This window comes from Ylistrum balloti, unplaced genomic scaffold, assembly GCF_031769215.1.
Source record: "Ylistrum balloti isolate Yb309-2 unplaced genomic scaffold, AGI_CSIRO_Ybal_v1 Utg369652, whole genome shotgun sequence".
In the NCBI taxonomy this organism is placed as follows: Eukaryota; Metazoa; Mollusca; class Bivalvia; order Pectinida; family Pectinidae; genus Ylistrum; species Ylistrum balloti.
The window spans coordinates 1,233,057-1,259,395 of NW_026781907.1; the positions used below are offsets into that span (position 1 = coordinate 1,233,057).

Genomic DNA, 26,339 nt, shown 5'->3' on the forward strand with positions numbered 1-26,339 from the left:
CAGCAATAAATTACATAAATTTACACACGTACACACCAACACGCACATACATATATATACAGTTACAATATGTTTTGATAGTTAATTAGAGATATTTCACTACTTTCAACACATTTTCAAGATATAGGGTTTTGGTACTTATATGTACCAGAAAAACAGATTACTGATAATAGTTTTTCAACATTTGACATACACATGAGATAGCGCCTAATCTGAAATGTTCCATTTTCTCTGAAGATAAATCATACTTTAATAGACTGCCCAACAGAGCATTAGTTAATTCGAAATCCGATAAGTTATGTATATGGACACTGAATTGAATATCTGACATGTTAATAACATAGCACCATAATTCGTCTCTAATACCTGCATTTGCATCACAATTTAGAACAATATGAGTTATAGAATCATTGTAAAATTTTCCACAAACATGACACAATTCCGTATTGGTAGACCTGCGAGAGGTTCACACACCATCTTAAAATACAATGTATAGATCTAGAGTACTGAGGATATTTTGCAGCAAGTTTCCATAAGCAATGTGACTCTAGCTTGTTATGAATCGACGCGAACCGGAAGAAGTCACTGTCATTTGACATTCTTTGTTTCAATTCATTTTCTTCAAATATATATACGTACTTATTTACCAATGTTTTCCACTGTCGTTTACCAGGTAACGAGCCCGTTCTTATACAATCTGAAAAAATCCATACAATATATACTTTCGTAGGATCCGTACAATATCTGGTATGAACCCACTTTGTTTTGCAGTACTCGTATTAAACATAAAAAATATAGTGGAAAATATTTTATATACCAAAGTGCTAATGTTCATACTATATATTCGCCTCAAAAATAGTAACTTTCTTATATCAATATAAGCCTCAATAGATGTCCAACCTAATAATGAGTTAAACATATCGGTTCTCGTCCTTTTTTCAAAACCTTGGATGGATTTAACAATAAAATTTTGTGCTCTTTCTAACATGGCTATTTCAGCTTTCGAGAGTATCCATAGTTCACAACCATACAACGCAGACGGATACACTTTAATCTTAACCAGTTTAGCTACAGTAAGAGGGTTAAGTGCACTGGGGTGAGCACCAGATTTAAGGAGAGACATGGTACCAGATTTTAGATTGTTGCAAGCTCTTTCTGTTCTTTCAGTTGAATTACATCTACCGTTTAACAGTATACCTACATGTCTAATTTCACTATCTACTGGCAGAACACAATTGTACAGGTAAACCTTTGGTATATTATATGGATTGCATTTCTTTGAGAAACATACTATTTTACTTTTTGTAGAAGAGAAGGTAAATCTCCACTTTTTGCTATAATGTTCACACATGCTGACCATTTGTTGGAGACTTCGATGATTCGTGCTCACTAAACATATATCGTCTGCTTGAGTTGGTATATTAACTTTAAGGTCAATAATCATTGCTCCTTTCCCACATGTCTCTATTTCATTCAATAATTCATTAATAAAGATAAGATACATTTTAGCAGACAGAGATCCCCCTTGTAAGATTCCTCTATTCATTTTAACATTTGGTGAGGTGAAACCATTATATGAAACAGAGCTTTCAACATATATGAGTGATATGCAGGTGCTCACTGTTATATCACAATTTTTCCTAGTATTTCTGGTTTTGATTTATTACAAATCATTGCCCGTGATTGACCTAATTATGTGCTGCTCTGTTATTAACTCTTGTTTGTTTATCTTACTATGTTTTACCTTCATGTGATAATTTGTTTATGTAACATCACATGTTTTGTTTCTGTTGTTTTTAATTATGTTTGTTTAAACAAATTAGCGCTACGGCGCTAATGTTGTTCCTTGTTTGACGTATGCGACGTCAAAGAAAAGTTTCTTGTGTCGTCTAACGACACAGGGGAGGTAACTGCGGGGAAACAAATTGGTATCCTTCGGAGGTTCTCTAAAATTTTCATTACTTGTCACAGACTTCGGCAAGGTGATCCGATGCGTTGATAATGTAAACAAAAGAAGACGGTAAGATAAAAAAAATTGTAATTACGACAAAAACAGCAAACAAATATCAATAACTTCTATCCTAAATAATTAAAATGCACTATTCACTTTTGATTTTTAAGAGAAGTTAAGATATATCAGCACATGCAAATTGTATCGATATATATGTAGTCTGGTTTACGTGTGAACATGTGAAGTTTCCATATTACATCCGGGATACATCACAAACGTACACAGGTATTCCACGATAGATAGCTACGTAATGTCTACAGGATGTAAATATATAGTTTAAGATGTAAGTAATCATTAATAACAAGATATATACAGATATGTGGAGCCACACCTGTTATAATCTATTCTTTATTTTCCTGCTGTAACGTAAGGTCTATCATAAAGTGCCAGCGTCTTGGAAGCATTTGAATCTTGTATAGTCTAGATTGACTGTGAACTTTGACGTGTTGTGTCGAGGATGACAACTTAATTATCTTAAGTCGAAAGTAAAAGAATTTGAACATTAGAGTGTAAGCTCAGAATGTCTTGTTTGATTTACACGTATATGATGGGAGTGTTTGAACTTGTCAAACTTGTCTTCTTTAATTGAGTGTGACAGAAGTTGAATCTCGTCCTATTTGATAGACGGTGAAAGTCTTTGAATCGTGTAGTGTAGATTTAGGGTATTTGAGTTTAAATCTCATCCTGTAAGATTAAGGGTGAAAGTGTTTGAATCTCCTCCTGTTTAGTTAAGAGTGAAAGTTTAAATCTTGCCCTGACAGGTTTAGGATGACATAGTTTGAACTTCGCCCTGTCAGGTTAAAGGGGACGGTGTTTGAATCTTATCCTGTCAGGTTAAGGAAGAACTTGTTCACATACAGTTTCAAATGAAAGAGCCTGACATCAGCTTGTCTGGTATTGACAGTACAGATATACATTGACAAGGAAGAAAAAAAATTACAGGTGATGGGCAACAGGAAATAAATAATTACTGAAATGGAATATTTCTGGAGTAAAAATTTCCCAATATCAATACTAACTTGCACAGCACCCGTATTAGATTTTGCAATTCCACTCACAATCTATTTTCTCGTTGCTCTGCACTTTGTAACATCTATTGCAACAGATTTGCCTGTACATTAAGGACGAGCCTCTCAACCTCGTAAAACCTGGCTGTAATACTCTTGCTACCCTCACAGCTTGCTACGTTTGACACCAATGTCAAGAGATGAAAAGAAGGTAGTGTTTCTTCCAGCTAAATGTCTGCAGCTTCTTACAAGTTTGTAGATTTAATTGTGAATAAGCGATTTTTCCTTTTATTAATTTCGAACAATTTTAAGCAGTAAAACTTTAGACACATAATGGTGTCATTATCCGTTGGTAGAACTGCAAACAAAATGTTGCCTCTGCTACATGTACATTTTCAGGTACACAAATATACCTGTTTGTGTTTTATCATATTTTCATATCAATTCAGAAGCAGGTATATCCTTAACACAATGGAGAACTTGGTTCTTGTGTTCCCCAAGATTCATCACAGATACATTTTTCTGATCCAAATTCACTGTCCTTCTTTATATTATAGATTACAATAGTCTCCTAGACTTTGATATCAATATGGTTTCAATGTAGACGACTAATACAAATGTTCCCCGAGACCGTGTGTGATTAGTATCTATTGCTATTCCATCCATAGATGCATGTGTCAGATGGGTTAGAGGTACATGAGGCAGCAGCGACTGGTGATGCTGACTCGTTAGTGGAGTATCTCCGCACCAACAAGTATGACGTTAATTTGAAGGATTCAGATTGGAATGACCGTGCTGCTTTACACTGGGCTGCCATGAGAGGTACTGACTTTAACTTGAGGCAACACTTCACTAGAGTGAGGGGTAACCAGACTCTCCATCGGATCTTATTTTCCTTCAAGTTTCTGTATAAGGGAACCAAGTCTGTAGTGAGCTAAAATGACTACATATTCCTTCCATTTCCTGTAGATAAAGATGATCTTAACTTGAAGTGTACTTCTTATACCAATTCCTGTTTTTGGGGTAGTAAAAAAACTGAAATCAATTAATATCTTAAATTGTTAGGTCATATGTTTGTCTGTTTTGGTGCACATGCATAAATTTTCGCATTTTGAACATCTTCTCAAGGTCCACTGGTAACATTAAACTGGTAATTCATGGTGTTGTTAAGGAAAGGATGCTGACAAAATTTTCTTACTTATTTGGCCTGGTCAATAGTTCTACCTTTTACAGTCATGATGGAAATTTGAAACATACTTGCACTTAGTTGCAGGTTCAGAATATATATATGAGCTTGATGTTTTTCCAAAATTATCAGATATATAAAAATGCTAAATTCATTGAATTATGGGGCTAGTACACCTTCCCATCTAGATTTTGACTTTACATCTGATTACTTTGGGTTTTCCTAATTCATCCCTTTGGCTTCACAATTTGGGTCCTTCGCATCACTGATGAGGTCTAGAAGGTAAAAAACAGCTGTATGATGCTGTTAAATTCATTGTTAACTGGCTGTAATGTATCTTAATGTACACTTGCATTTAAAGGTGCTATTTTTTACATACAATTATCCTGCACTGACAATGAGAACATTTCACTGTAGGTTTTGTTGAGTGTATACGGATCCTACTTGAACATGGAGCAGATGGAGTGATCCGGACAGACTCGGGATGGACTCCAGCCCATTGTGCTGGAGAAACAGGAAAGCTGACTGTACTGAGAGCCCTCCACAGTGCTGGTGTTCCGCTAGACCTCACTGACAAATATGGGGATACCCCCAAGGACATCGCAGCTATTTACGGCCATCATGACTGTGTTCAATTTTTAAACCAGTAAGAATTCAGTATGCAACTTTGAAGGCATTAGGTAAACTAACGTGATATGTAGGCGAGGCAGGGTGGTGTTGGATGGGCTAGAGGGTCAGGGGTTAGGCTTATTACTAGGACAATGAGAAATGATTAAAATGAAATGAAGTTCTACTGAAGCTGCAATAGATGTTTGTGGACTTCTTAAAAGGAGCATGTATTTATAGCAAAATAAATTCAAATGTAACACAACAAAAGATTTTATATAAAGAAGAATTCCAGGTAACTGAAAATATTGATCGAGATAGAAATTAAATTACATTAAATTATTTTGGAAGTGAAGTGTTTTTAAAACATCTTTGAATAAAGGATAATATTTAAAGCTGTGGATCTAATTACAATAAGAATTATGTTAACAATAGAAAATCAGGTATTGAGCCTTGCTGGGATTAACAGGTGTTAAACTTTTATTTTCTAGTGTTGCTGAAGAAAAAGAAAAGGATGAACATAGGACGTGACAAATCTCCTGACACCAAGTCTTGAATCATAATTTCTACATCTCAACAACACCATTGCTAAGAAGATTGGTCATGATGTCAATCCATTAATGAAGATACAGTGGATTCATTATCATAGAATAGAAAAAAAAAAAGAATTGGAAGTGGGAAGTTTGGGACAACCATCACTTTCAGCTGTGTTTACTAACTCACTACAAGAACATTGTATATAAACTGTTGTGGATATAATAAGTAAATACTGTTGAACATATTTATGTCAAATAAAAATTATAAATGACAAGTACAGTTAAGGTGATTGAATATCAATCAATATAATCCTATCGATATGTCATCATTCATTGCAGACTTCTGTATGGTATACAATCATATATACGTCCACTGGGTAGTATGTTGTACATTGTACAGTTTCTACCCTTGTTCAACATGTATCTCTGTAGTTGTTCAGATTTGATCACACGGAAAAAATGTCAATGATAGAAACAATTAATTTGTTTGTGCAGCTTTACTAAACAAGAGAATCGGTAAAACTGATGGATGCTCCCTGAATAAATGTTGGAAGTTTCATGTTGATACCTCTCATAGTTTCTGTGTTATGCTCTGGACAAAATTTAAGCATGAAAAATAACAAAGGGCAATAACTCCTAAAATATGAAAAAGAGAGTTATGGGTCTTGTACACTGCACTTCTCCTTATTGAGATTTGTCTGCCTATGAAGTTTCATGTTGATACCTCTTATAAATTTTGTGATATGCTCTGGACAAAATTATGATGGTAGGTCAGAGGGACAAAGCCACAACTATATGCTCTCCCTTTGAGAAGCATTAAGATTTGTTTACATGTTAAGCTGTTCTGTTTACCCTTCAGCAAGTCAGAGGGTCAAGATATTACCTCTAAAATAGGGCTGTAGTCTTATTACAGGACAAATTGATGACAATTGATGAATGGATGGACAAACCACAGAATTTGCAAATGCACGGTGGTCTGAAAAATCTGATGAATTCCCACGATGATATTTCAGACCATATTTGGTATAAATTCATTCAAGCATTAAGGAAGAAAAAGTGTTTTGAAGCAAAATCATTGACTAACTTTCCCATTTGGGGTCCTGGCCCAAGGTCTCTAGGGGGTCAAATCAACTTTCTGTATTTAAGAAATGATGATCCACCTGCAACAATGTTTCAGATAAAATTTGGTTGAAATATACCCAGGCATTAAGAATGAGTAGCATTTTGAAGCAAAATATTGCCTTATTTCCCCTTTTGGAGCCCCATGAACCAGTCCCTAGGGGTTTAATCAAATTTCTGAATTTAAGAAATATTTGCCTATACTAACTGATGAATCAGGCCAAATAAGTTGAAATCAACAAAGGTATGAAAGAGGAGTAGGGTTTTAGAAGATTATGCATGACACAAGGAAGACGGCACACGACGACGGACGAAGCTTGATGACTATAAAAATGCACTTTACACATCAGTAAACAAAAAAAGGGAAAATTGTTTCTTACATTTACCTTTTGTAAGCATTTTTTTCTTTGCTTTAAAGCTCCTGTAAAACTTAAAATGTGGTTCATTGGACACAGCTGTACAACTGATGGAATAGCTGTACAACTGATGGAACAGCTGTACAACTGATGGAATACCTGTACAACTGATGGAACAGCTGTACAACTGATGGAATAGCTAAACATCTGAATGCAGTTCACTGAAATGTTTTCAATACAGGAAGTTATCAAAAAACAGTTTCACAATAACGTCAGACTTGACGTTGACTTAAATGTTAACATCAAAGACAAGTCGCATCACGTGTAAGATCAGTTTTAATACATGTAATACAATGACAATACCTTATTACTGACCAGACCAGGATGACTGGACAGTAATGATAAAAAACAATTTCTCATCGACATGAAATGGCTTAAACTGACACTAACTCTCCCTAATGTACACCAACTCTTCTTCCTCATCTACTTCAAATATCCCTCATAGACATCAAATCTTCCTTATAGACACCAAATATCCCTCATAGACATCAAATCTTCCTTATAGACACCAAATATCCCTCATAGACATCAAATCTTCCTTATAGACACCAAATATCCCTCATAGACATCAAATCTTCCTTATAGACACCAAATATCCCTCATAGACATCAAATCTTCCTTATAGACACCAAATATCCCTCATAGACATCAAATCTTCCTTATAGACACCAAATATCCCTCATAGACATCAAATCTTCCTTATAGACACCAAATCTCTCATCTATATCAAATCTCCCTCATCGACACTAAATCTCTCTCATCTACATCAATCTCCCTCATTGACACCAAATCTCTCTCATCTACATCAAATCTTACTTATAGACACCAAATTTCTCATCTATATCAAATCTCCCTCATCGACACTAAATCTCTCATCTAGATCAAATCTCCCTCAAAGACACCAAATCTCTCTCATCTACATCTATATCAAATCTCCCTCATCGACAATAAATCTCTCATCTAGATCAAATCTCCCTCATCGACAATAAATCTCTCATCTATATCAAATCTCCCTCATCGACACTAAATCTCTCATCTATATCAAATCTTACTTATAGACACCAAATCTCTCTCATCTATATCAAATCTCCCTCATAGACACCAAATCTCTCTCATCTACATCAATCTCCCTCATTGACACCAAATCTCTCTCATCTACATCAAATCTCAGTTATTGACATCAAATCTCTTTCAGAAACACCTGGATATCTGGACTGTAATGATAAAACTTGTGGATACATAATTTCTCATTTGTACATCAATCTATCATGGACACCAAATCTTTTCTGGACATCAAATCAGTTAAGGATATCAAACCTCACTCATGTGGCACCTATCTCTTTTATGGACACTAAATATCTTCCTTACACCAAATCTCTCTTATTGGACATCAAATCTCTCAAACCACAAGGATGACTGGACAAAAATGCTGCAACCATTCACTAATAGTATATACAAATTGTTAACAATTTTAAATTCCCAGGAGCTAAGAACATTATAATGGTATTATGATAACCAGCTGCCTCAGGATTATGTATCTCAGTGTACCAGTCTGGGTCAAAATACTTGTATAAATTTTAACACCATCAATTCAAGTTAAAGACCAACAAATATAAAATGTCGAACTTTCTGTGTTAGCCCTTATAACTGTAAATTTGACTGTGTCTTAGCCCTTATAACTGTAAATTTGACTGTGTCTTAGCCCTTATAACTGTAAATTTGACTGTGTCTTAGCCCTTATAACTGTAAATTTGACTGTGTGTTAGCCCTTATAACTGTAAATTTGACTGTGTCTTAGCCCTTATAACTAAATTTGACTGTGTCTTAGCCCTTTTAACTGTAAATATGACTGTGTCTTAGCCCTTATCACTGTAACTTTGACTGTGTCTTAGCCCTTATAACTAAATTTGACTGTGTCTTAGCCCTTATAACTGTAAATTTGACTGTGTATTAGCCCTTAAACTCTTTGTTTGATTTGTTTAAAGTGATATTGAGACCTGGAGCATTATTTGTTTTACCAGAATCCATAGCTACAGGCTTGTTATCAATGATGTTGAAACAATTTTTCCTTTCTCTGTTTAATATCAAAAACTTGATAATTTTGTTATCAGACTTCCTAACAAATATTCAGAGGTGTATAAACTTCATATGATGAGATACAAAATGTCCTGACTTTATAGGTTAGTTTATTGGTCTATGTTCGATGTATCAAGTTAAAGAGAAGTTCTATCTAACTGAGCAGTATATATTTTGTTTTGTATTTACCAATGTTACTGTACAGTGTATCATTTTATTTAACAATCTAGCAATTTGTTTATCAAAACTGGGTAAAATGAAATGAAAATTTTCCATTCTATTGCAGTTTATCACTAATAAGACTAATAAGTATGTATTAAACAAACTAGTTTGAAGCAATACAGCACCCCTATTTATATAAGTTATTATTACAATCAGACAGTAAATGGATTTTCTGGCTTTCTTTTTTATCATGTAGCTACAGATCTTACGCAAGAAAACCAGTCCCCTGATTGCTGCAATTGTTATACTCTTCTAGAACTGCCCCTAATCACCCTGTATACCATTTGGTATACAAATGAAGGACAATGGGAAACAAGTTTACTATATTAGACACTGCTGCATTGGTTTTACCCTGAGACTTTTTTCAGTATAGATGAAATTAATATTTTATCAATATTACATCTGGATTGATCTTAAACATAACAAAAGTCACCACAGCAAATTCTTATTCCCTTCTAACACTTCCAAAACACTATAGGGCTTAACACTTCTACAGGCATGTGAAAACAAAAGACAATGAATTAAATATCACTCAATTGTCAGCATGAAATATGTATCAGCTACATTTGAATTTCATCATCAGATATTTTCAAACAATCACTTGATTTATCTGGATTTTTCTTGTCAGTGTCCTATACTATCCTACATTTATATCACTGACTTTGTGAAAACTCTTAACTAAATAAATAAATGTATCAAAACCATCACATCATTCATCTAGATTTGTTGTCAGAGACCTAAAGTATCTTACATCTTTGGCTATATGTAGCTCTCAGTGAATGAATAAATGATATGCTCTACGTATGAGGCCGACAAAAAAAAATCATTGGCTTAAAAATTTCTTCACTAACACTCGTAAAGACACAGCATATATCCTTTATAGGTAAATGTCTCATTTACATAATTAATTAATGTAAAGGTGTCATTTTCTGGCCTTCATAGCCTGTTTGCTAGCTTCTCGTCGTCGCTGGTTGAGAGGATTTCTGGGATCAATATAATCATATCTATCAAGTTCCTGTACATTTGCATCGATGACTCGCCTCTTACTTTCTTCTGTGTCGAATTTCAGGGTATGTCTCATCCTACACAAAAGATAACCAAGCATGTCTCTTATGAAAAACAATAGCCAAATTACAATTCAAACGCGCATATAACTCAGATATGTATCATTACAACAAGGGAGATAATGATCTTATCCTCAATACTAGGTGTAACAACACTAAATCATTTACTAGTTATAACATATGATCAATGATACAAGGGGAGAGAGTGATCTTATCCAAAAATCTAGGTGTAACAACACTAAATCGTTTACTAGTTATAACATATGATCAATGATACAAGGGGAGAGAGTGATCTTATCCAAAAATCTAGGTGTAACAACACTAAATTATTTACTAGGTTACAAATCAGTATATATTTAAGTTGGAGATTATCGTTCATTCTAGTGCAATACTAGGTATAACAACACTAGATAACATAGTTACAATACAATAAAGTTGATAACATATATAAAGTGGGTGACTTATAATATAATTATAACCTATTTATAGAAAATGAAAAAGGTATGTAACCTTACCAGGACATATCCCCTGAGTCTTCCTCCCCCTCATTGTCGTCCTCCTCCTCCTCTTCATATTCCCCTCCAATGACCTTGGCAGACCTAAGTTTGTTCTGAAACTTTGACAAAAGTTCCATCGTAGCATTTTCACGACTGGAGCCTTTCTTGTTTTGCTGTTTCTTTAAATCCTGATACTTTTGTTTTTCTTTCAGATAGCTAGCCACGACATCATTGACAGGTTCTATGGATTCATGGGAAAAAGAGAAAAATATCATTTATATGTGATCTCAGTATTCCATTACATGCAACATCCTGGGAAAGGAAGAACCATTGACTGTCCGAACTAATATCTTTGTCTTCAGCTATTAATTTGGACATCACTGATGACACATTTTGACATTGTCTAGCAATCTATATAGTTATTCATACATGTTCAAGAGGCCCCCTGGGCTTTACAGTCATCTGACTATAAATTCCTGTAGGAGATCTAGCATTACTACAGCTGTAGTAGTGGGAACTGTTATTAATTATTAAAAAAACATTTGGGAATTTTATTAACTTTTAGTTAATAAAGGCATTTCACATTCTCACAACATCCCAACAAAGTTTTGAAAAAGAGGGACACTTTATCAGCTGCCTTTTCTTATCATTCCAATCACTTTTCAGCTCAATGAGATCAGTGGAAGAGAATTTTCAAATGTGTTTATCAATATGGTGGCCATATTGGATTTCATACTGACCAGAAAAATAACACCACATAAATATTTCTATCCCCAGTATCCATACCTTCACTACCAAACACTTTTTGTATATTCCACATTATTCCTGACTGGTCATTTTTTCAGGATTATTCTTACCTTTGTCTTTTCTACTTTCTGTTTTGCTTGCTGTACTATCAACCTTTTCTGTAGATCCTTTCAATTCTTTTCTTAGTTGTTTGGCTTCTTTCCTGAGCTGTTCCCTACAATTATTACAATTATATCCCTTATAGCATAATGTAATGTAAACACAATAAGCGGAGATTACATCATCACAGTGTATACACAATAACTGGAGATTACATCATCACAGTGTATACACAATAACTGGAGATTACATCATCACAGTGTATACACAAAACCTGGAGATTACATCATCACAGTGTATACACAAAACCTGGAGATTACATCATCACAGTGTATACACAATACCTGGAGATTACATCATCACAGTGTATACACAATACCTGGAGATTACATCAATACAATGTAAACACAATACCTGGAGATTACATCATCACAGTGTATACACAATACCTGGAGATTACATCAATACAATGTAAACACAATACCTGGAGATTAAACAAAAGTTGCCCCAATCTTAAATTTGTCCTTCCAGTTCATGGATGATGAAGGTAAAATTAACAATGGAAAAAATGTCCCAGTAATCTATAGCATACACAATATTATCTCACTATATGCCAATGGGACTGCTGTAGTACACATTAGGATAATCATGTCTAAATGTAACTTTACAACATCGAAGTAAACAGTAAAGCAACACCTTAGCCTCATTTTCAATCCATTCTTGTGGAAAGGTAAAAATAAATCCAATTGTAAGAATTTTTAGCTTTAATGTTTAAGTCTAAATATTAAAGGTAAGTAGGTAAACTGAAGTTATAAGATAGATACAGTATATCTGTCTAACAGAGGATCAGTTATAAATACTGTGTATCTGTCTTACAGAGGACCAGTTATAAATACATTGTATCTGTCTTACAGAGGACCAGTTATAAATACAGTGTATCTGTCTTACAGAGGACCAGTTATAAATACTGTGTATCTGTCTTACAGAGGACCAGTTATATATACCAGTGTATCTGTGTTAAAGAGGACCAGTTATAAATACTGTGTATCTGTCTTACAGAGGACCAGTTATATATACCAGTGTATCTGTGTTACAGAGGACCAGTTATATATACCAGTGTATCTTGACCAGTTATAAATTACACAGACCAGGACCAGTTATAAATACAGTGTATCTGTCTTACAGAGGACCAGTTATAAATACAGTGTATCAGCCTTACAGAGGACCAGTTATAAATACAGTGTATCTGTCTTACAGAGGACCAGTTATAAATACAGTGTATCTGTCTTACAGAGGACCAGTTATAAATACAGTGTATCTGTTATAAATACTTACAGAGGACCAGTTATAAATACAGTGTATCTGTCTTACAGAGGACCAGTTATAAATACAGTGTATCTGTCTTACAGAGGACCAGTTATAAATACAGTGTATCTGTCTTACAGAGGACCAGTTATAAATACAGTGTATCTGTCTTACAGAGGACCAGTTATAAATACAGTGTATCTGTCTTACAGAGGACCAGTTATAAATACAGTGTATCTGTCTTACAGAGGACCAGTTATAAATACAGTGTATCTGTCTTACAGAGGACCAGTTATAAATACAGTGTATCTGTCTTACAGAGGACCAGTTATAAATACAGTGTATCTGTCTTACAGAGGACCAGTTATAAATACAGTGTATCTGTCTTACAGAGGACCAGTTATAAATACAGTGTATCTGTCTTACAGAGGACCAGTTATAAATACAGTGTATCTGTCTTACAGAGGACCAGTTATAAATACAGTGTATCTGTCTTACAGAGGACCAGTTATAAATACAGTGTATCTGTCTTACAGAGGACCAGTTATAAATACTGTGTATCTGTCTTACAGAGGACCAGTTATAAATACAGTGTATCTGCCTTACAGAGGACCAGTTATAAATACAGTGTAACACTATATCTGTCTTACAGAGGACCAGTTATAAATCTGTCTGTTACAGAGGACCAATTATAAATACTAGTGTATCTGTCTTACAGAGGACCAGTTATAAATACTAGTGTATCTGTCTTACAGAGGACCAGTTATAAATACAGTGTATCAGTCTTACAGAGGACCAGTTATAAATACTAGTGTATCTGTTTTACAGAGGACCAGTTATAAATACAGTGTATCTGTCTTACAGAGGACCAGTTATAAATACAGTGTATCTGTCTTACAGAGGACCAGTTATAAATACAGTGTATCTGTCTTACAGAGGACCAGTTATAAATACAGTGTATCTGTCTTACAGAGGACCAGTTATAAATACAGTGTATCTGTCTTACAGAGGACCAGTTATAAATACAGTGTATCTGTCTTACAGAGGACCAGTTATAAATACAGTGTATCTGTCTTACAGAGGACCAGTTATAAATACATTGTATCTGTCTTACAGAGGACCAGTTATAAATACAGTGTATCTGTCTTACAGAGCACCAGTTATAAATACAGTGTATCTGCCTTACAGAAGACCAGTTATAAATACAGTGTATCTGTCTTACAGAGCACCAGTTATAAATACAGTGTATCTGCCTTACAGAAGACCAGTTATAAATACAGTGTATCTGTCTTACAGAGGACCAGTTATAAATTCATTGTATCTGTCTTACAGAGGACCAGTTATAAATACAGTGTATCTGTCTTACAGAGGACCAGTTATATATACCAGTGTATCTGTCTTACAGATGACCAGTTATAAATACAGTGTATCTGTCTTACAGAGGACCAGTTATAAATACAGTGTATCTGTCTTACAGAGGACCAGTTATAAATACAGTGTATCTGTCTTACAGAGGACCAGTTATAAATACAGTGTATCAGCCTTACAGAGGACCAGTTATAAATACAGTGTATCTGTCTTACAGATGATCAGTTATAAATACAGTGTACATGCCTTACACAAGACCAGTTATAAATACAGTGCGTCGGTCTTACAGAGGACCAGTTATAAATACAGTGTATCTGTCTTACAGAGCACCAGTTATAAATACAGTGTATCTGTCTTACAGAGGACCAGTTATAAATTCATTGTATCTGTCTTACAGAGGACCAGTTATAAATACATTGTATCTGTCTTACAGAGGACCAGTTATAAATACAGTGTATAGTGTATCTGTCTTACAGAGGACCAGTTATAAATACAGTGTATCTGCCTTACAGAGGACCAGTTATAAATACAGTGTATCTGCCTTACAGAGGACCAGTTATATATACCAGTGTATCTGTCTTACAGAGGACCAGTTATAAATACAGTGTATCTGTCTTACAGAGGACCAGTTATATATACCAGTGTATCTGTCTTACAGAGGACCAGTTATAAATACAGTGTATCTGTCTTACAGAGGACCAGTTATAAATACAGTGTATCTGTCTTACAGGACCAGTTATAAATACAGTGTATCTGTCTTACAGAGGACCAGTTATAAATACAGTGTATCTGTCTTACAGAGGACCAGTTATAAATACAGTGTATCTGTCTTACAGAGGACCAGTTATAAATACAGTGTATCTGTCTTACAGAGGACCAGTTATATATACCAGTGTATCTGTGTTACAGAGGACCAGTTATAAATACTGTGTATCTGTCTTACAGAGGACCAGTTATAAATACTAGTGTATCTGTCTTACAGAGGACCAGTTATAAATACAGTGTATCTGTCTTACAGAGGACCAGTTATAAATACAGTGTATCTGTCTTACAGAGGACCAGTTATAAATACATTGTATCTGTCTTACAGAGGACCAGTTATAAATACAGTGTATCTGTCTTACAGAGGACCAATTATAAATACTAGTGTATCTGTCTTACAGAGGACCAGTTATAAATACTAGTGTTTACTTACTTTCTTGACATTTTTTCAGCTCCTTCATCTGGTTCACCAAGGTCTATAGAGTGTTTTCCTTTCACGCCGAGTTCTGAGCTGGATTTCAACTTCTTTTGGATAGATTCTTTAATAGATTTGTTGCTTTCTTCATCTGACTGAAAGATCATCGAAAAATGAAAACTTTCAATTTTAGGTTCTACAGCTTTTGTATTCCTAAATCCTGCAACCATTTTATGATGTTTCACATGGATTAAATATTGAGAGTCTGCCATGGTAAAATGTCTTCATCCATTAAAATTAAAGACGGTAACATCAAATTTAAACAAACTCAACCCAACCAGATAAATTACTTGCACAATATTCCCTTATTCCCTAAAAACCCTTAATCAGTTAGTTCCCTCCACAGAGCCTGATCAGGTGGTTCACTACAGGATCTAATCAGTTAGTTCCCTCCACAGAGCCTGATCAGCTGGTTCACTACAGGATCTAATCAGTTAGTTCCCTTCACAGAGCCTGATCAGATGGTTCACTACAGGATACAATCAGTTAGCTCATTTCAAACCTAATCTGCTAGTTCACTATTGTAATAGATCCTACAGCTTTAGTGAGCTTACCTCCTCACTATCATCATCGTCTATTTTCCTTTTTTTACGATCTGATGATACTGCAGGTTGTGAACTCAACTTGGGGTCATCTGTCAGATCATGGCTGCTTTTACTTCTGCCTTTCATATCCTGTGTTATATAGAGAAAGATTTTTTTATATCTAACATTGTCCTTATGACATTTAGATATACAATCAATATGTCCATATAAATTCAAAATCTTCTCTCCGCAATCTGCAAAGGATTGTCAAATTTTCATTTGTCATGTCTCTTTGAGATCATGCAGAAAACCCAATCTTGCAAAATACAACTTCATTTCACTCAAACCAATTTTAAAGCATAATTTGTTTTCATTTTTCTCTAATATTATCAAAACATTATATCAACAAATTAACATTAACTACATTAACTCAGGTAACACTAAAGAAATATTGTTTTTAAGAGTGTGAATTGATTCTGATATTGATTGAATAGTGTAATTAAACGGTCAGCTATCAAACATGAACTTCTCTTTACCTTCATTAGTCTGAAACATATTTCTATATCGACTTTACTATCACTATCCTGACTGAACCTTAAGTTTGACACAGAATGATAGTGTTACCTTCACTTCCCTGAGTAAACCTTAAGTTTGACACAGCACATTAGTGTTACCTTCACTACCCGGACTAAGCCATAAGTTTGACACAGAATGATAGTGTTACCTTGACTGCCATAGAGACTTCCTCCTCATCTTCCTCCGCCTCCTCACCGAATGATAACAGACTGTAGTTTCTATGGGAAGATAGACACAAATGTGATCTATTCGGTAAATATTGGAACACAAACATGTATCTATGAATTTGTACCAAAAAAAATCTACATTAATTAGGAATGTCAACACGGATGTATCCACATTCCCGGGTAATACTTTATCATACAATAACTAACACCCTGTGGATAGTTCGCCAAACTAACATCCATATGTATTTGTTTCATATAGACATGATAAGGGACAACCTGTATAAGTATAGAACATTCCTCAAATGTATGACAGATGCACACATCAACCCTGAGGTTGGAGAGACATGTACAGTTCCATGTCCACTCACTTTGTACCCTTGGATTTGCTTTTTGACTTTGAATCATTTTCCTCCGATTCTTTTGTCTTCTGTCTGGGCACAATATCATCAAATGGATTAGAAAGTACCTGAAAGGGAGGTAATAAGGTTCAGTGTGTACATTGTATGTACTGCAACTGAGAGAAAATATTCTTAAACTTCATTCATATTCAAATCATCACCAAGTCATACTCACTACCAATCATTGTAAATCCTACTCGGCCGCTCTACCAAATCATTACATGTATTACAAAATCAGATGCAGTACAGTTCATTGCAATTCATACTACGTACTCATTTCAAATCATTTTAAGTCATACTGGCCAAATCAAGATCCAATCATATTTTATCAAAATATCATGAAAGAAGTTTATATGTTACCTTGGTGTTTTTTATTTTGAGTGGGTATGTAGGACGATCATTGCTGTCAACATCTACCTCCTGAAGTCGTATCATATTGTAAATAGTATCTCCACCGACCTAAAAATTCACACACTCACAGTGAATTATTTACAAATAACAAGATTTACTGCAACGTCATTACTTCATTCATCATCTACAAATCTCACAATACCTTAGTTTAGTGTCTATAACTTACCGCGTCAGTTTCATCTCACTTGTAAATGGACTGTATCAGATAAATACATGTTCAGTACTATATAAACATTGCCTGAAATATTAAATTGGTAATCTTGAGACAATTTTTCTTGTTTTGCAGCTGAAAATGTTTTCGTAATCACACAGGCATCATGCCTGCAATACCTGGTTGTCCCTTTATTCCACTAGAGTCTCATGTACATTACAGATATACTTCATTAAAATCTTATTATCCCCAAAGTGATACAATTTTGATTCTGTTATTTCAGACCTCTGAGTAAATATGATATCAGCCCTCAGATTTCAAGAATTGCACATTCACAAGATTTCATACAGAAAACTTGATATAGAATGGATATGCATGTAAACTTATCATATAGACACAGACTCTTAAACACACATACAGGAGCCTGTTTGTTTGTTGACACGGACGAACCGAGTCATGAATACTCTACATGTAACATTTTAGGCATAAATTGAGATGGACCTCATCAGAAAGCAAAGTAAGATCAATTGGTCTGTTCTTATTTCATAAACAAATATTCCTCGTCCAACGGGTCAAACCGATAAAGAAACCGCCAAACAGGTAAGTAAAAGTAAGCTCTTCTGTTATATCAGCCTTCACCAAAAGATCTTACCTTTCCAAATATGGTGTGCTTGTTCTGCAGTTCAGGAGTAGACCCCATCGTAAAGAAGAACTGACTGCCGTTGTCATGGGGACCTGCATTTGCCATTGCTACCAATCCGCGGCGTACAAACCGCAGTCTGCTGTGGATCTCATCCTGAAATTACAACAGAAAAATCAAGTCATGTAGATGTCTCTTTTACACTAGTATATCATATATTTCTTTCTGTTTGTAAATAAATGGTCAAATGTTTTCATTTATCATTTAACTCTACAGAATCATATATGTGTGGCAGAATTATATGGTCATAATGACAAACATCTAAATTGTTGTTTTTCTCTTGTAATATACATTCATATTTTATTAAACCATTATCATGGAAGCAGAGCAAGGGATATTAGTTGACAGAGAGAATAGATTATATAAAGGAATTATGTCTATACTGAGTACTGTACACTGACCATTCTTGGTGAAACATATTCTACACATGTTGGTGTCATAAAAAATACAGTATGCATATGTCCAATGTGTCATTTCATTACATGAGGTTAAATAACTTTGACTAAAATCTCAAAGTAGACATGTGAAATACATTAGTATCAACTCCATGTCATGTGATACCATACAAATATTGACCAGATGTAACAAGTTAACAGCTTAAAGATTCTTGACAGAAATATATGATTTCTTTTTAGCTTCAAATTTGTTTCATCGGGAAATCAGTTTTTGTGCAGAGCAGATTTTGGAAAAAATTGCAAAATTAATAATCCTCACAGCATTTAAACATGCAGGGGTGTAATTGTTTGATACAAAATTTACATACATTTTGTAACAAACCCACCTCTACTCTAATATATAGATATTCAGTAGAATTAACAAAATTTATTATCCTGTAATTAAGCCTGCCAACTTAACCAGAAGTAATGTGTCACCGGATCTTACTGTAAGATAGTACAAAGTACAGTCATTACCTTAAAGGGTGCCCCATAGATGGATTCACCGCCTTCTCCAGTCCCAGTTGGGTCTCCCCCTTGTACAATGAAGTCCTTCACCACCCGGTGGAATATGGTACCATTGTAGTAGCCTTCCAAACACAGCTGTACAAAGTTGCGACAGGCCTTTGGAGCTTCTCTGGACCATAGCTCTATATCAATATCTCCAACTGATGTCACCAACAACACCTGTAAAATTATTATTGTACACCGATATTTAATGACCTTTCAAGTAAAAAATGTATAAAGATGAACATAAATCACAATGAACTTAAACTTCACAGCCACATTATCCATATTGTGTCCTTTTATAATAAGCTAAGGCTTTTATGTACCAACATGAATTATTGTGTCATTGATGCTCCATATATGGTAAGTTGGAAAATTCCACTTCATTTAAACTTCAATAACCCATGGAGTCAAGGTCTATATTCCATAGGGTCAACATAAATACACACACTGTTGCAAACAGGACAGACAAACAGTATTGAGTATATAAAGAATTAACTTAATATAGTAACAAATTTCTGGATTTCACCTGATTTAAGAACACCTTTTAATAAATATGTTATGGCAATGATAGATGTCACTGAAAAACACTCTTTGCATCATTCAAATCCATTAGTAGCAAAATGTGCCAAAAGTAGGAAAAGAATGTTCTGCTTCACTGTCAGAGAAAAAACAGTGAAAAAAACATTAACAGAAGTGAATTCCAACTAACCAGACGAAAAGCATTAGCTCTGCACTTCATCATGTGGTGAATAATGTTAAACACACAGAGATAGAGTTGTCATAGAAGTTTAAAAACAACAACATATAACTGTACAGTTATGGATTGAGTTTGTGGAACCATTTAAAATAATGGTGTTATATGCTCATACAAATGTCTGTGTTTTTAATTAGAGATACAACTCAAACTTTACAATATGCGTGAAAGAGGAAAGGTATCTCCTATGTCAGGCCTCGATCTATCTTCTCTCACACATATTGACCAGTTTTCAGCTTATCTCCATAACGTACATATTGTAAGTTGATGGTGAGAACTGGTGATCGGCTGTCCTAAAAACATGCAGGATGCGCAAACGTGTGCTGCGATCGCGATATGCAACATTATAGGTATACTATATAACATTGTTGGATATTCAACACGGCAAGAAACTTTTGACAGGCGTTGCATATTCGCCAGTGCGAACATAGGCCTCTTATACGTATACAACAGTGATTAGTAAGTTGCTATATCATCAGCTGGTATATTCAGCAGACATTCACTTTTGAAACCCGTCAGCTTTCTAATTCTGCGTTTGTTTTTTATCCGCTTACATGATCTGTGAACTCACCTTTCCATCTGTTGGAGGTTCCTGAATATAAATATTACTCATTTTTCTTATTAAATCATCAACATGTACACGTTGTGAAGTCAAATCATGGAAGCTGCCATCTTTTTTATTTTCTGTTTCAAAACTATAGTCGATAAGAAGGTCGAATACATACAGTTTTAAATGGAAATCATTCTGATCATCATTTTGACAAATATCTAAGTTTCTACTTCAGAGAATCACTTCGTTTGAGAATCACTGACAAATGCGCTAATTATTACTTGAATCACAAATGTTAATTAAGTATTATCGACACATATACCTGAAACGTTTAAGCGACACGAAAATCGTACTCTCAAACAAGCTTAACTTTACAGTTGCAGTTTCCATTCAGCAACACGATGCAGGATATTCATGGTATGTAATGTTATGCATGGTAGAAAATCTACATTGAATGATCAATTATCTTTAGTTTTTTGTGGTTAAAACTAACTCGTTAGAGTATTCAGAAGATTTTTACGATACTTACAGTTTAGTTAACAATCACATACATTGTATACACCTCAGTCTTAGTTAAAAACTTCTGCTAAGCGCGTGTAAATACACCATAGAAAGACAGGTAGCATACAATCAATCCTCCCATTGATTTCAGAGGAATTGATGCAACCAACTTATTTGAAAACTAGCACAATCTTTTTTCTAGACTGCTATACAATTTAAATTTATATACTGACCTCACCAATAATACCATTAGTACATATGTACATATGTAACATTGTAATGTAATATTGAAACTTCAGATTGGTTTATACCAATAGGCCCAGGCACTGTCTTATGAAACATTACTTCATGCAATAATTCCAGAAAATCTTTATAAATATGTTGATGCATTTCCTGTCAATGCACACATCATGAAGAACTTGATAATTGCTTATCTTTATCATTCTCACTGCAGACTCTGTCACAAATTACTTTTTATATTGTACTGTATATACATGTAGTTGTGGTATCTCTGCAGAAGAAAAAAAATATGCAGATCACTTCTTTTCTTTTGGAAAAAAAATAAAGATTTTTTTTAGAAACAGTATATGCAGTTTTAATTTGATTAAGTCTCCTTTTCACTATATGCATTATTTACCTACATGTACAGGAGAATCAGCAGTATGCTATCCTGTGTAATATACTATATACCGTACAGTGTAATATTAGCTCAAGCAAAACAATTGCAAAATACATTGATCTTGTAAGTAATATAAATGTGTTCGTTTGTAAAATTTGCATGCCCTTGCTTGAATATTTCAGTAAAAGCATACTGTATCACAAGAGGAAAAACTAGGATTCAAACCTGGTGCCTCATTTTGGTCACTGGATACACTTCTTTTGCTGTTGAGCTATTGTTACAACTGTAATGACAGTGTAGGTCACTGTTAATTGTTATTATTTGGTTTAACAGGCCTGGTTACAAAGCTCACAAGTAAAACCAATGATGGCAACAGAGCAGCTTGCAGAAAGTGTGGATATGGTAATCATACTATTGTATTTTACATGTATGGAATATAAAATATAAAATAATTACATCAGTAGTAATAAGGCTATATATACCAGAGGTAACACAGAAGTTAGTCATGTCACTTCGGTGAAATCATTATGGTTGTTTCTACACTGGACTGTTGAAGGTCATTTTCAGAAATCACATATGGACTGATGGTCATTTTCACAAAGGTATAAGTGAATGAAGGAAATTTCACATAGGTAAGATAATTCAGGGTCCGTTCTAGATCTTAATACCTCAGTCAGCTGAACCTATGTGGACAATAATTGTATATATTTGAGTGTTCAGGCCTTTATTAAAAGTTGTAATACATATTTTAATGTATCTTTTCCAGCTGGTCACCTAACATTTCAGTGCAGGAACTTCATCAAATCTGACCCAGAGAAGGATGTTGTGCTGGATGTTAGCAGCACCAGTTCCGACTCCAGTGAGGAATTTGTGTCTCCCCTCACTAAGCTCCAGCAGGGTAAGCATGATTCAATAGGCTCCTATTCTGCCAATACGTCAGCATATCTGGCTGTTAGTTGTCACAGAGTAAAACTACTATGATTTAAATTGTTATTACAGCCTGGTTAACTATGCAGATTAGATATGTCACTTGCATGACCATATTTGGGTACTGTGTTTTCCTCCCACTTCTGTATCTCCTTATCAGTAAGTTTGTAATAACTTGATGGGACATGTTTCGGAAGTGTTAAAAATGTAGTTTAATTTGATAACTACTCCATAATTTTCTTCTAGTGTGACTTCATTTTGTAATTGATACATATGTATGTATTCAAATTATATGATCACTGAATGAATTTAATTGTTATGGATTTTACAGGTAAACTTTCAAAACAAAAGGAAAAAAAGTTTTTTAAAACTGAGAAAAAAAGAAAGAAGAAAAGTAACAAAAGGTAAATATTGCCATATTTTTGCGTCGGGTACAAAAAATCTGTATTTAGCTCACAAAGTTGATGATAATAAGTAAAGAACATACACTACCTGTATGAGCTATACCAGTCATTAGTTGGTACCTGTGCTGAGCTATACCAGTCATTAGTTGGTACCTGTGCTGAGCTATACCAGTCATTAGTTAGCACCTGTCCTGAGCTATACCAGTCATTAGTTAGTACCTGTCCTGAGCTATACCAATCATTAGTTGGTACCTGTGCTGAGCTATACCAGTCATTAGTTAGTACCAGTCCTGAGCTATATCAGACATTAGTTAATCCTGTCCTGAGCTATACCAGTCATTATTTAGTACCTGTCCTGAGCTATACCAGTCATTAGTTAGCACCTGTCCTGAGCTATACCAGTCCTGAGCTATACCAGTCATTAGTTAGCACCTGTCCTGAGCTATACCAGTCATTAGTTAGTACCTGTCCTGAGCTATACTATTCATTAGTTAGTACCTGTCCTGAGCTATACCAGTCATTAGTTAGTACCTGTCCTGTGCTATACCAGTCATTAGTTAGTACCTGTCCTGAGCTATACCAGTCATTAGTTAGTACCTGTCCTGAGCTATACCAGTCATTAGTTAGTACCAGTCCTGAGCTATACCAGTCATTAGTTAGCACTTGTCTTGAGCTATACCAGTCATTGTTAAGAACCTGTCCTGAGCTGTACTTATAAATAATAATGTATATGTTGAATTAAACAGTGATAGAAACATAGACATATATTCAGTATAACATCATTTTGTAATATATCAAACATTTTCACAATTTACCAGTAAAATGATGTTCAATTTTTTTATTTATCAGATCTAGATCTAGATCTCCTCGACACAAGAAATCTAAACATAGACACAGAGATGAATCAGACGAGACTTCAGACTCTTCAGAAGACAGACGTGGACATAGACATAGAAGGAAATCAGAATCAGAATCGGATTCATCAGAGGACAGGGAGAGGAAGAGACGAAAGAAAAAGAAAAAGAAACAAAAGCATTATTCAGATTACGATGACAGAAACTCGTCTGATTCGGAAGATGACATAAGAATGAAGAAAAAGCACAAAAAGAACAAAAGACACAGAAAATCAAAACATAAAAAACATAGACAGAAGGATGATAGTAGTGAGTCAAGTTCATAAACACTTCATCTGTGTAGATTTAATGGAAAAAAAACACATCTTGTGTTCAAAATGAATTGAAATTATGACAATATGAGAAATGTTGATAAGTTTATCACTTGACATACAATATGTGTAATCACAGATGTGTCGAGTGGTCAGTTGTTGACAGGGTGTTCACAAATATTGACAGAGCATTTGTAGAAGCATGTTTACAGAAATTTTAGATGTGTCTGATGTTTCCAGTTTCTGAAAGTAAAATTACTAGCTGGGTGATGCCCGTTGTGTACAGTGACATTAATATCATGAATATGGCTACCATTTATAGAAAATGAGTGTAAATGTGTTTGTAAATGTTGATTGTGGATGAGAACATATATGTATGTATGTGTTATTAGTGTTCATGGAAGCAGTGAGAAGGATTAATTCATTGTATAGGACCAAGAATGAGTTGTTACTTATTATTGATATCTTCAATACAATACAACAATATCAGATGTTTATTTTTCTCTGGAATAATAATAAAACGGATGAATATATACCTTTTGTGTGTCTGAAATGTTTGGTATTGATACAAACTTGACTGTTGATGTCCCTTGTAAACAAACTGACCAGACAAGATACTGAAATCCGTGGTAACCACACTAGCATGACTAGCAATGTCTTTGGTTACCACACTGACCTGACAGACTAACAATGTCTGTGGTTACCACACAAACATGACTAACTGCCAATGTCTCTGGTTATCACACTGACCTGACAGACTAACAATGTCTGTGGTTACCACACTGACCTGACAGACTAACAATGTTTGTGGTTACCAAACTGACCTGACAGACTAACAATGTCTGTGGTTACCACACTGACCTGACAGACTAACAATGTCTGTGGTTACCACACACTACCAAACTGACCTGACAGACTAACAATGTCTGTGGTTACCACACTGACCTGACAGACTAACAATGTCTGTGGTTACCACACTGACCTGACAGACTAACAATGTCTGTGGTTACCACACTGACCTGACAGACTAACAATGTCTGTGGTTACCACACTGACCTGACAGACTAACAATGTCTGTGGTTACCACACTGACCTGACAGACTAACAATGTCTGTGGTTACCACACTGACCTGACAGACTAACAATGTCTGTGGTTACCACACTGACCTGACAGACTAACAATGTCTGTGGTTACCACACTGACCTGACAGACTAACAATGTCTGTGGTTACCACACTGACCTGACAGACTAACAATGTCTGTGGTTACCACACTGACCTGACAGACTAACAATGTCTGTGGTTACCACACTGACCTGACAGACTAACAATGTCTGTGGTTACCACACTGACCTGACAGACTAACAATGTCTGTGGTTACCACACTGACCTGACAGACTAACAATGTCTCTGGTTACCACACTGACCTGACAGACTAACAATGTCTGTGGTTACCACACTGACCTGACAGACTAACAATGTCTGTGGTTACCACACTGACCTGACAGACTAACAATGTCTGTGGTTACCACACTGACCTGACAGACTAACAATGTCTGTGGTTACCACACTGACCTGACAGACTAACAATGTCTGTGGTTACCACACTGACCTGACAGACTAACAATGTCTGTGGTTACCACACTGACCTGACAGACTAACAATGTCTGTGGTTACCACACTGACCTGACAGACTAACAATGGTTACCACACTGACCTGACAGACTAACAATGTCTGTGGTTACCACACTGACCTGACAGACTAACAATGTCTGTGGTTACCACACTGACCTGACAGACTAACAATGTCTGTGGTTACCACACTGACCTGACAGACTAACAATGTCTGTGGTTACCACACTGACCTGACAGACTAACAATGTCTGTGGTTACCACACTGACCTGACAGACTAACAATGTCTGTTACCACACTGACCTGACAGACTAACAATGTCTGTGGTTACCACACTGACCTGACAGACTAACAATGTCTGTGGTTACCACACTGACCTGACAGACTAACAATGTCTGTGGTTACCACACTGACCTGACA

General features: G+C 35.2%; 3 protein-coding genes across 3 annotated transcripts; 2 read left to right on the top strand and 1 right to left on the bottom strand.

The window, feature by feature from the left end:
- The first annotated feature begins 2,241 nt into the window (after positions 1-2,241).
- LOC132557206 (ankyrin repeat domain-containing protein 66-like) lies at positions 2,242-5,911 on the top strand. Its single transcript, XM_060221705.1, has 5 exons — positions 2,242-2,294; positions 3,117-3,229; positions 3,687-3,840; positions 4,622-4,850; positions 5,302-5,911. Exons 2-5 carry the CDS (start codon positions 3,209-3,211, stop codon positions 5,339-5,341), a joined length of 444 nt encoding a protein of 147 aa, XP_060077688.1. The 5' UTR covers positions 2,242-2,294; positions 3,117-3,208; the 3' UTR covers positions 5,342-5,911.
- Positions 5,912-7,141: 1,230 nt separating this feature from the next.
- On the bottom strand, positions 7,142-20,742 carry LOC132556891 (spliceosome-associated protein CWC27 homolog). Its single transcript, XM_060221349.1, has 11 exons — positions 20,693-20,742; positions 19,335-19,544; positions 18,376-18,519; positions 17,522-17,620; positions 17,132-17,229; positions 16,745-16,814; positions 16,051-16,170; positions 15,455-15,591; positions 11,598-11,701; positions 10,759-10,981; positions 7,142-10,261 (listed from the first exon to the last, which is right to left on the bottom strand). The coding sequence occupies exons 1-11, from the start codon at positions 20,732-20,734 to the stop codon at positions 10,102-10,104; spliced, it is 1,407 nt and encodes a 468-aa protein (XP_060077332.1). The 5' UTR covers positions 20,735-20,742; the 3' UTR covers positions 7,142-10,101.
- A 330-nt stretch (positions 20,743-21,072) lies between these two features.
- Positions 21,073-24,803, top strand: LOC132557118 (protein SREK1IP1-like). Its single transcript, XM_060221610.1, has 5 exons — positions 21,073-21,088; positions 22,125-22,193; positions 22,558-22,689; positions 23,050-23,122; positions 23,972-24,803. Exons 1-5 carry the CDS (start codon positions 21,073-21,075, stop codon positions 24,300-24,302), a joined length of 621 nt encoding a protein of 206 aa, XP_060077593.1. The 3' UTR covers positions 24,303-24,803.
- Positions 24,804-26,339: the final 1,536 nt, after the last annotated feature.

Coding starts and splice junctions, on each gene's coding strand:
- LOC132557118 (XM_060221610.1), top strand. Junction 22,194..22,557: donor TTGCAGAAAGTGTGGATATG/GTAATCATACTA, acceptor TATCTTTTCCAG/CTGGTCACCTAACATTTCAG. Junction 23,123..23,971: donor AAGAAGAAAAGTAACAAAAG/GTAAATATTGCC, acceptor TTTATTTATCAG/ATCTAGATCTAGATCTCCTC.
- LOC132557206 (XM_060221705.1), top strand. CDS start 3,209: ATGTCAAGAGATGAAAAGAAG. Junction 3,230..3,686: donor TGTCAAGAGATGAAAAGAAG/GTAGTGTTTCTT, acceptor TTCCATCCATAG/ATGCATGTGTCAGATGGGTT. Junction 4,851..5,301: donor TGTGTTCAATTTTTAAACCA/GTAAGAATTCAG, acceptor TTTATTTTCTAG/TGTTGCTGAAGAAAAAGAAA.
- LOC132556891 (XM_060221349.1), bottom strand. CDS start 20,734: ATGAGTAATATTTATATTCAGGAACCTCCAACAGATGGAAAG. Junction 17,230..17,521: donor TCAAAATAAAAAACACCAAG/GTAACATATAAA, acceptor CCTCCCTTTCAG/GTACTTTCTAATCCATTTGA. Junction 11,702..15,454: donor GCTGAAAAAATGTCAAGAAA/GTAAGTAAACAC, acceptor TAATAATTGTAG/GGAACAGCTCAGGAAAGAAG.